Source organism: Ambystoma mexicanum, chromosome 8, assembly GCF_040938575.1.
Source record: "Ambystoma mexicanum isolate Mex_15411 chromosome 8, UKY_AmexF1_1, whole genome shotgun sequence".
Classification (NCBI taxonomy): Eukaryota; Metazoa; Chordata; class Amphibia; order Caudata; family Ambystomatidae; genus Ambystoma; species Ambystoma mexicanum.
In genome coordinates this window covers 528,560,635-528,570,185 of record NC_090929.1, presented here as the reverse complement: position 1 = coordinate 528,570,185, position 9,551 = coordinate 528,560,635, and the positions used below count along the sequence as shown (strand labels likewise).

The 9,551-nt window shown below is 43.2% G+C and overlaps 1 protein-coding gene across 1 annotated transcript; it reads left to right on the top strand.

Moving 5' to 3' along the window:
* Positions 1-1,023: 1,023 nt before the first annotated feature.
* Positions 1,024-4,632, top strand: LOC138472137 (trichohyalin-like). The gene is made up of 4 exons (XM_069610145.1): positions 1,024-1,390; positions 1,721-2,109; positions 2,352-3,915; positions 4,055-4,632. The coding sequence occupies exons 1-4, from the start codon at positions 1,024-1,026 to the stop codon at positions 4,630-4,632; spliced, it is 2,898 nt and encodes a 965-aa protein (XP_069466246.1).
* Positions 4,633-9,551: the final 4,919 nt, after the last annotated feature.

The following is a 9,551-nucleotide window of genomic DNA, read 5'->3' as shown; positions in this document are numbered from 1 at the left end:
GAGTACTTTTCAAGTCATCTTTTTTTATAAACCTCGAAATATTTAATGGAATCTTCAGGTTCGCCGACGGTTAAAGACACATCGGCGACCTGGGGAAACAAAGGGACAGTAACTTCCTCTGGTGACCCCTCGCTCGAGGAGTCACCAGAGGAAGTTACAGTGACTGACAGAAGTGCAAGCCAGCCACAGCAACGTTTCAGTCAGCTCACCTCACTTTATGGCGGGTGAATCTCCCGTCATGGCTGCGGTTGCGGCAGGATAATGCGTCCCGCTAAAATTGTGGTGGAACCGGGGGGCCCAGGCAGGGCCCAAGCCCCACTTTTTGGAGACTGCCGAGACCGACCCCGGCTGGCCCTGGCTCACTTAAAGCACTGATCTAAAGGACATTAAGGTATCAACATACAACATAAATTCATGTCTCATTTTATTTGGTTCTACAGGAGCGTTAACTGCCTCTCCTGTGTTCTCACTGGGTGTAGCACCCTGATCTTTATTTGCATCCATAAATGGCCACAGTCTATATACATATATCAACAGAACACCAACAAGTAGAAAACTACTATCCTAAACCAGAACTAATCGAAGCACTTCTTTTTCCCAAATAACGGTTTGCTGGCAAACACCCTATCAAGCCAAGGGTCCTTTTCTTCAAACCGAAAGGACCTGTGTGTGAGGGAATGCTTTGGAGGACACCAAGGATGAGCGGTTCTCCTATAACCTTTACACTCATTAACCAGAAGGAAACTTCTCAGACGGAAACTTCTCAGACAGGTGAACCATGTCCAGCAATAAGAAAAGAGGAGGAACCAAAAGGCAGGAAGGGGGAGCGGAGTTGGTGAGGAGAGTTGAGTCTGCTGGAGTCTCTCTCCACTGTCTACTACAGCGTGTGGGAGGGCTTAAAAACCCTGCACCAGAGCGGAGCGGTGAGCGGAGTTGGTGAGGAGAGTTGAGTCTGCTGGAGTCCGCGGGAGCCCGCGAGGGCAGAGGGCAGAGGCAGAGGGCAGAGGCAGAGGTAAACGAAATATGGAGGCAGCCCAGAAATATGAGAGACCATCGTTACAGCAAGGGCGAAAAAATAGTAAAAATGAAAAACCGGACGAGGTGGGAACGGTTTCGGACACTGACAACACTAAACGGCGTCTAAGGAGTGTGAAATCGCCAGCCACTCGGCTGAAATTAAAGAGGCTTCTCAGCGAAGAAACCGCCCACGAAGGGAAAAAAGAGCTATATACGCCGAGGTCTCGTCTCAACAGTGCGAATAACGAGCTCAGAGAGGTGGGCACAACGTCTACTTTGTGCGTCCTTGAACCAAAGGAGAAAGACGCACAAGTAACAACAGAACCAGTAACAACAGAACCACAAGCCCCAGAAATAAATCTAAGCGGCGAAAGTAAATAAGACCTACCGGGATCTGAGGTGGCCAGCGCCCTGCACACCGCACCGAAGGCGAGTGGGTTTCCGGAAACGGCAGTCGGAGGGCAGCCGCTGACGGACCCTCAGCAGGAGCGCTGTGACGCCGAGGACCGGAGGGAACGGAAGAAATCATCGGAAAAGACAACAAACCGCGGAGCAGGACACCCAGCCCTGCCTGCCTCACCTGACTCAGGGCGGGCTAGGAGGAGGAGCCCCACGCGGATGGAGAACACGGTGAGGAGTGGTCTAGAGAAACGCTGTGAGAAAGTTTGAGACCAAACAGACAGCCCAAATGAAAACACCAAAGGGACACAGTTAGCGGAACTGGCCAAGAGCCAGGCTAACAAGCTGACCGCCACTCAAGAAAGGGAAAGAGTGGAGGTGGACAGTTTACCACAAGAAAACGAAGAAGGAAGAAGGCTAGACTGGCCAAAAGAGAAGGTTCCCAAAACAGTCGTACAAGCAAATGTACACAGGGAACCAGAGTTTGCTGATACTGAAGAGGAACTAGGCATAAGTGAGAACGTAATAGAAGAAGAGATAAAACAAAGGGAAGAAAATTGGACGCAAGTGGCAAGTAGCAAATTCATCACCAACGAGGGGAAAGCAAGTAGCACAGAAGAAAGTTGGAATGAAAGTGAAACGGGGACGTCAGACTCAGATTCCGAAATAGAACAAGAAAAAAAAGCGTTAGAAGTAAAACAGAAAAAAAGGATACCTACCAATAAACCAACAACGCAAAGAAAAAGCCAAGAAAAGACAAACAAAATGAAAACAACAAAGAATAATAAAGAAAGAGGCTGTGAACAGCTAGGAATTACGAAAACGACATTAGAAAATATAAAAAAAAAACGCAAAAAAAAAAAAATGAGGGAATGCAAAAAGGACCACTGCCAGTATCCTTGTCAGGAACATTGAAAGCATTTTTCTTTAACCAGCAGAAACGAAAATTAGAATCGGAAAACGACCTATCTGACGCAGAACTGCTGGAAGCGGTTGAGATAAATTTAGGAGGAGATAGCCAACAGACCCCCGGGGTCTCACCGGGGTCAGAAGGATCGCCAGCTATAGGTCTGCAGCAGCGCCTGCAAGAAAAAAGGAATGCGGCGAAAGCAATCCGGCGACAAATAGAAGAAAGAGAAGAAAGACGGAAGCAAAGCGCTTTAAAAGAACATCAGGAGGAGCAGCCTGAAGGAGGGGGAAATACCGCAAGACCTGAAGACGACAACCAAAGACAGGCCCTGGCCCGGGAGAGGGTGTCCCAACCTAAAGATCAACGACAAAACGTCGATGGCCCAGATGGGGCAAAAGCACACCCGAATTCAGACCAGTTACTTCGTACGCCGGAGAAAGTAAGAGAACTACATGGAGAGACCCAACAAAGAGAAACACAGAAAGAAAAACCTAAGTGCACAAGGTTGGAGGAAAAAGGACACAGACCCAGGTTAAGCGATAGCCTATTCACAGAAATAATGGCTATGCCAGGGAAAATAGCCAGCACTCCAAAATCGCCGAAAAATAGAAGGATAAGTGAATTAGGCACGCCGACACAAAAGGAGTCCCCAAGCAAAAAAACAGATCTACTAACAATCATGTCTGCAATAACGATAGCATTGGCGCCATATTGCAAGCTATACGAAACAATGAAAGAAGGAATACAAGACAACACATCAATTCTGGCTTCAATGTCCACAAAAATCACGCATATAGAAGGATACATCACAGCTGTAGAAGAAAGAACTGACACCTACAAGAAAGGGTGGGAAAAAGAGCTGGAGGACTTAAAGAAACAAATTGAGTGTCTAAAAAGAGGGACAGAGGAGGAGAACAAGAAAACCAAAAAATCAGAGCGGGAAAGTCAAAATGCAGTATTAACAGAGAGACATAAAGGAGACAATGAGATAAAGGAAGTGATGGAGAAAAGGTCCAAACCCCCGCAAACATACCCAATCAAATCAGGACTCCATAATCATCCCCAGAATAAAGTCCCAGTGATATTGAAACTAAAGAAAAATGACAAGACTGACAAAGACCCGACGACAGAGAAGGCGGAGCAGCAGGAAGCAGAAAAACTAAAAGGAAAAAAAAAAGAAGAGGAAATCAGAGAGGAAAGTTCCGAAAAAAGCCAGAAAGAAAGGAAAAGAGACAAAATGAGAAGTCCACCCCTCTCGGTCGAAGATTTTATGAGCGACACAAACCTGATGAATTTGTCCCAGCATTGGGAGACCGCCTCCAACAATTCAGTGATGGAGGTGAACACAGACCAGCAAATACAAAAGCAAAAAGAACCGGAGAAAGAAATAGAAATGAGACAAAATATGAAACCCCAAACACCAAAAAGAAGCCGAGAGGCAAGTGAGATCCAAAAGGGAAGAGCAACGGAAACACAAAAAAAGAACAGAGAAGAAGAACGAAAGCCCTTGAAAGATCAAAGAATAAGTGAGTGGTCATCAAAGCACGGAAAACAGGAGATAAAAAGCCCAGATAAAAACAGAAGAACTGGTATGTCGAAAGCGGAAAGACAGGAACGTATATTCAAACTTGAGCAATTAGATATAAAAAGTGGATACATGATCCTAAATAGGAAGACAATCTTGAAATTAATGAGTAAAATGAATGCGTTGAAAATGATAAAAAACAGAAGACATCACGTTAGTAGAGCCTTATCATAGAGGAAAGATCGCCAAGGCATACATTCACGTGAAAGAACCAATCCGGCAAGAAACGGAAGTAAACGCAGCTACTGAAATGCTCCAAAATGGGTTTGGGCTGACAGAAATTAAAAGAGAAATACAAAAAGAAAAGAAAGACACTAAGTACGATGAAAAAGAAAGAAGACCATACCAGTTCACTTCACGGACAGAAGAGCGGTATCGATCTAATAGACTAGGAAAACAGAGAGAAGAAAGGGGTATTGATTGGCAAGTGAAGTATGGACGAACAGAAGAGAGAAAAGAGAACCGAAGATCCCATAAGGACGAAAAACAAAACACGCAATCAAGGAAGGAGCACCAGGACACGGGAGCAGAATATCAGAACCTACACAGGAGAGTGGAACCAAGGCGCGTTCAGAGCCATTTTAGCCCAGAGAGAACTGGCCGCCACAGTAGAAGCGAGAGAGCAAAGAAATCACCTCCGAGACAAACAAAAGATACGTCAACGAACACGGGCCCGCTAGCATGGCTAAAAGCAGCCTTAATGGGCAAAACAGAAAATTAGCAATTAACACGGTCACCAGCACCTACGTGGGATGAACAAAGAAGTGGTGACCAAAAAGAAACCAAGAAATGTTTCATCCTGGGGTCATGGAACACAAGAGGATACACGCATTTAACCAGACCGGGCGACGTGGACTTAGGCGCACTAGACATCATATGCCTACAAGAAACTTGGCTACAAGAAAAACCCGGCCTAGACGGCTATGTAGTGGAAATAGCACCTGCAAGCAAGGGATTGTTAGGCCGACCATCCTCAGGCCTGTTGACAGCAACGAAAATGGGAGTAGGCCTGGCAACACCGAAAAAATTACACGAATCATATGAGATGTTAGTAATACTGACCACATGGACCAACGAAGGAAAATCAATTAGCAAGAGGATTGGCAACCAAATCATCATAATAAACACGTATTGGAACCCCCAAAAGATGACAAATAAAACGTACTGCGCAAAAATGGCAGAGGTGATAGACGAAATCAAAATAGAGCACATGAATGCGGACATCATCATATGTGGCGACTTAAACGCCGATTGCAGAGAGGGGAACAAAGAAATAAAGTTGGGAAAGTGTCAAGATTCGACCCGCGAAAGGGGTGTTGCATGGGAGACCCTGATTAAACCAAGAAATCTTCATAACATCGCAGCTCTATTTCCGAAACAAAAGAACATTCCAACTTGGGAGAGTTTGAATGCAAAAGCTACCCTAGATTACATCTTTGTGTCAACAGAATTTATACCCAGAATTGAAGAATACAAAGTTCAAAGAACCACATACAGTGATCACAATCTGCTAATATGCAAATGGACAGGATCACAAACTGAAAATCACGTGTATAAACACAATCTCGAAATAAACAACCAACAATCTAGAGTCTGTCTAACAGAAGAAGAGGTAAAAACGATAACAGCAAGTTATAGACTCTCTGAGGAGACTCAAGAAAAAGCCCCACAAACTCGACCGAACTACATACCGTTGCTAATACCATACAAAAAACCAGCGAGGAGTCAACAGAAGAAAACATCAAACGCATTACACACATATGACAAACTGGTGGTGGAAAGAAGAAAAGTGGTGAGGAGGTTAAGGAAAATTGCAACAAAAAGAAACCAGCAGGAAGACTGGGAAAACTGGCAGATGGAGGCTAAGAAATATAACCATTGGCTAAAGCAACATAGACTATGGATGTACCAACAAGATGCGGAAAAAATGTTGAAAAGTCTTGGCTCAAAGAAAACAAGCGATTTCTGGAGAATAATCAAAGAAACAAATAGATCGAAGCCTCCAGAACTGATAAACCAAGTCCCTGAGTCAAACTGGAAATCATACCTAATGGCACAATTTGAGCGACCAAAAAAGCAAACAACCAAAGGATTAGTACACATGACAGCCACTTGGGTGAACGTGGCTAACATCACAGACATTGAAAAAACCATCAAAAACTTAAAAACATCAAGGGCCCCCGGACCGGACGGGTTGTCAAATATCGACCTAAAGCAATCTGCGAAGGCATGGGCAGTGCTAATTAGCAAAATTTTCTCACATTGCGCCCAGACAAAAATGGTGCCGGAAACATGGCTAAAGGCCATAATTGTGCCAGTGTATAAAAAAGGCGACAGAGAAGACCCAGAAAGCTACAGGCCCATAGCACTGTTAGACATTGTGGGCAAAATTTACCCAACCCAGTTGTTAATCCACTTTGGCACATGGGCAAAGACTGCACCCTGCTTCGACATTTTTCAGACAGGATTCCAGAAGAAGGGAGGCACGGCAATAAATATATTGATCCTCCAGATCTTGAAAGCGAAAGTAAAAGAAGGTGCCCCAAAAATCTACCTGGCATTCGTAGACTTATCAAAAGCCTTTGATAAAATTGATCGTGAAAAATTATGGCTGAAACTGAGCAAGTGGGAATGCCCAGCGTCTGTCCTGGCACCAATAAAAGCGCTTCATGAAAACACAAAAATCAGAGTAAAACTGAATAAACAAGGCACCTTGTCGGAAGAGATTGAAATCCAGAGAGGTGTAAAGCAGGGCTGCCCACTAGCTCCAGCCCTGTTTATCGCTTTCTTGGGGGACTACCAGATAGAAGAAAAAAAGATAAGAGCTTTCCCACCAAAAATAGGAAAGGAAATCATACCACGACTATGGTACGCAGACGACGCCATCATTATTGACCAAACACCAATTGGGCTGCAACGAAAACTAAACAACCTGGCAAATTATATGTCAACAAACCATCTGGAAATTAACACAACAAAAACTAAAATGATGGTCTTTGAAAAACCCGCAAACAAAAATACAAAGCAGCCAACTTGGCACTTGGAAAACGCCAAACTGGAAGTAGTTGACAAATTCAAATACCTAGGGGTAACCTTAGACGGATCAGCAGGTGACAACGCAATACAAGATCAGTTATGGGACAAAGTCAAAAGACATACGGCACAAATGAGACTGGTCGACAACAAATTTGGGAAATTTTCCATTATTCCGGCAATAAAATTTTACAAGGCAAAGGTTGTGCCGTCTATCACCTATGGTATGGAAGCCGCGCTCAACTTACCGAACTCAATATGGCAAAAATTGGAAGGACATGTGTGGAAGGCAGTACTAGGCCTACCGAAATCAACCTCCATGCCCGCAATCAGAAGGGTGTTGGGCCTGGTCTCGTTAGCTACATCAGTCAAGCAAAGCAAGCTGAGACTTTATAGAAAAATCATAATGGCAGATTCATTGCCAATATGCGCGGTGATAGCAGAAGAATTGAAAACGGGCACTTGTAAAGCGCTCAACAATTGGGCAACAACAATACAAGAAACACTAAACGAAATATCATGCACAGAAGAAGATCTAAAAAAAAAACCCAGACCGAGTAAAGATAAAAATCGAACTTATGGATTGGATCCACACTGTAGACACAGCGAGAGCAAATAAGCTACTCACCCACCTTCCACCGATGTTCAACAGGGTGAAACTATGCAAAACGTTCCCGAACAAAAAGATGAGGAGCACATTCTTGAAGGCAAGACTAAACCTGCTGATGACACATCAAATCCTAGCCATTAGATCATCAAAAATGGATAAAAGTTGCCGCCTATGCAAAAATAAAGAAGAAGTGGAAACATTGCGACATCTAGTCCTAAGATGCCCAAAAACCAGCATAATTAGAGACAGATATATACAACCATGTCTGCAAGGGGCGACAACGCTAGATGAAGAGGCGGTTTGGAATAGGCTAATCTCAGGAGAAACAACGAGATGGACCATAGCGGCAGTAAAATTGATAGACCTTGCCTTCGAAAAGATTTCCAACATACAGGCCCATATGAAAATAGCAGAGATGGCCGGAACAGTGAAATCGCCCATTGCAAGACAAATCCAAGAAACAATCAAATAACAGCGAAATTCCGGAGAGAGAAGGCGGAAAGTAAATATGAACTCAGAAGTGTCAACACCAGAAAAATGACTGTCAAAAGCGCCTTGGCGCATCTGTAGAAGAAGAAGGGTTCTTGTAAAAATCGTTAATTTCATTTCCGATTAAAAACAAGTAAATAAATAAATAAATAAATAAAAAGGCAGGAAGGAGTTTTATGTAACAAAGCAATGTGGGATTGGGGAAGGAAGAGTCACATAACCTTCCATATGGGTGTGGACATCTACGATAACAAGGAGACACTTTGTTGTCTTTTTCTCCATAATGCTGGTGCAGTTTGTCTTACTGCTTGGCTTAAATAAAAGAATGCAGTTTTGCTTAATAAGATCCTCTGTGCATGAATTGCTATATAAAACATATATTTTTAGTACTATTATTAGGAAGTGATTTGATCTGCTTTCATTATTGTGGCTGTTCTCAGAGCAAAACCTGGGAAACTTCCAGTCTTTTCTCATCCCGTCCTTGTTGGCCAGTCACAACCAGTGGAGGAGGCAGGTTTGGTACTGGAGATGGATGGATTTTCAGATGCTAAACATTTCAAGGCCAGAAGTAGCTGGTGAACATCTTGAATGGAGGGCCAGTTATATGTTCCTATAATTAGCATGCACGACTGAGGGTAGTGAGGGAACCCCGGTAATGCAGGTGTGGTCAGAGGATTCTACCCCTGGGAAAAGGTTTGAAATAAGGGGCTGACTTGCATTCTACAGCATATGTGGCATATGTGATTTAATTTACATCCATTTCTGCAAGCCAACATATGAAACAATCCAGGTCGCCAAAAGTACACAGGACAATGTTAGAACACGTTCATGATGCCAGCACTGCAACTATAACCCACTTTTATAATACCATATCCACAATATATACTTGAATTCCTCTATAAAATATTTTCAGGATGATGCATTAATAGTCTTTCATGATGTCAGAGCCACAATAGTCTTTCTATTTCTATAGCCTGTAATAGTCTTTTATGATGTCAGAGCCACAATATATATCAGTGTGTCCACTGTAACGTGTACATGAATCTGAACCCACAATCTATGACAATATTCCCCTGTTAAGCTTTTTGTTGATGTCTGTGAACACAATAAATGTAAGAAAATACAGTGCAACATGCTTTCTTGCTTCTGCATCCAAAATATATGCCAGCCAGCTTTGTCAAAGTATTCATTTACATGATGCTGCACTAGCATCAAAAGCCAATATTGTCACTGTAAAATATATTCATGATACTGAACCGTTAGGCTCTTTTAAATGAGGTAGCACCTCGTTACATGGCTGAGGATGCAGAATTACTCTCACACCAATAACAAGACTGACTCAGGAAGTTGGTAAAGGTTATCTGTTTTATTCTCAAATATCTAAAACAGGGAGTACAACGGACATCAACAGACGTCTCACAGCATAATCTCAACACATCACATAAAAAAGAACACTTTTATAGTAAAAACTCATCATACATGACATGCTATGTGGCAAACTAAGAAAA

What these genes read in the sequence shown, in the direction of transcription:
- LOC138472137 (XM_069610145.1), top strand. Translation starts at nt 1,024, where the DNA reads ATGGAGGCAGCCCAGAAATATGAGAGACCATCGTTACAGCAAGGGCGA. An exon ending in AATAAATCTAAGCGGCGAAA is followed by an intron (nt 1,391 to 1,720) that starts GTAAATAAGACC and finishes AAAACACCAAAG; the next exon opens with GGACACAGTTAGCGGAACTG. An exon ending in AAGAAAAAAAAGCGTTAGAA is followed by an intron (nt 2,110 to 2,351) that starts GTAAAACAGAAA and finishes TTCTTTAACCAG; the next exon opens with CAGAAACGAAAATTAGAATC.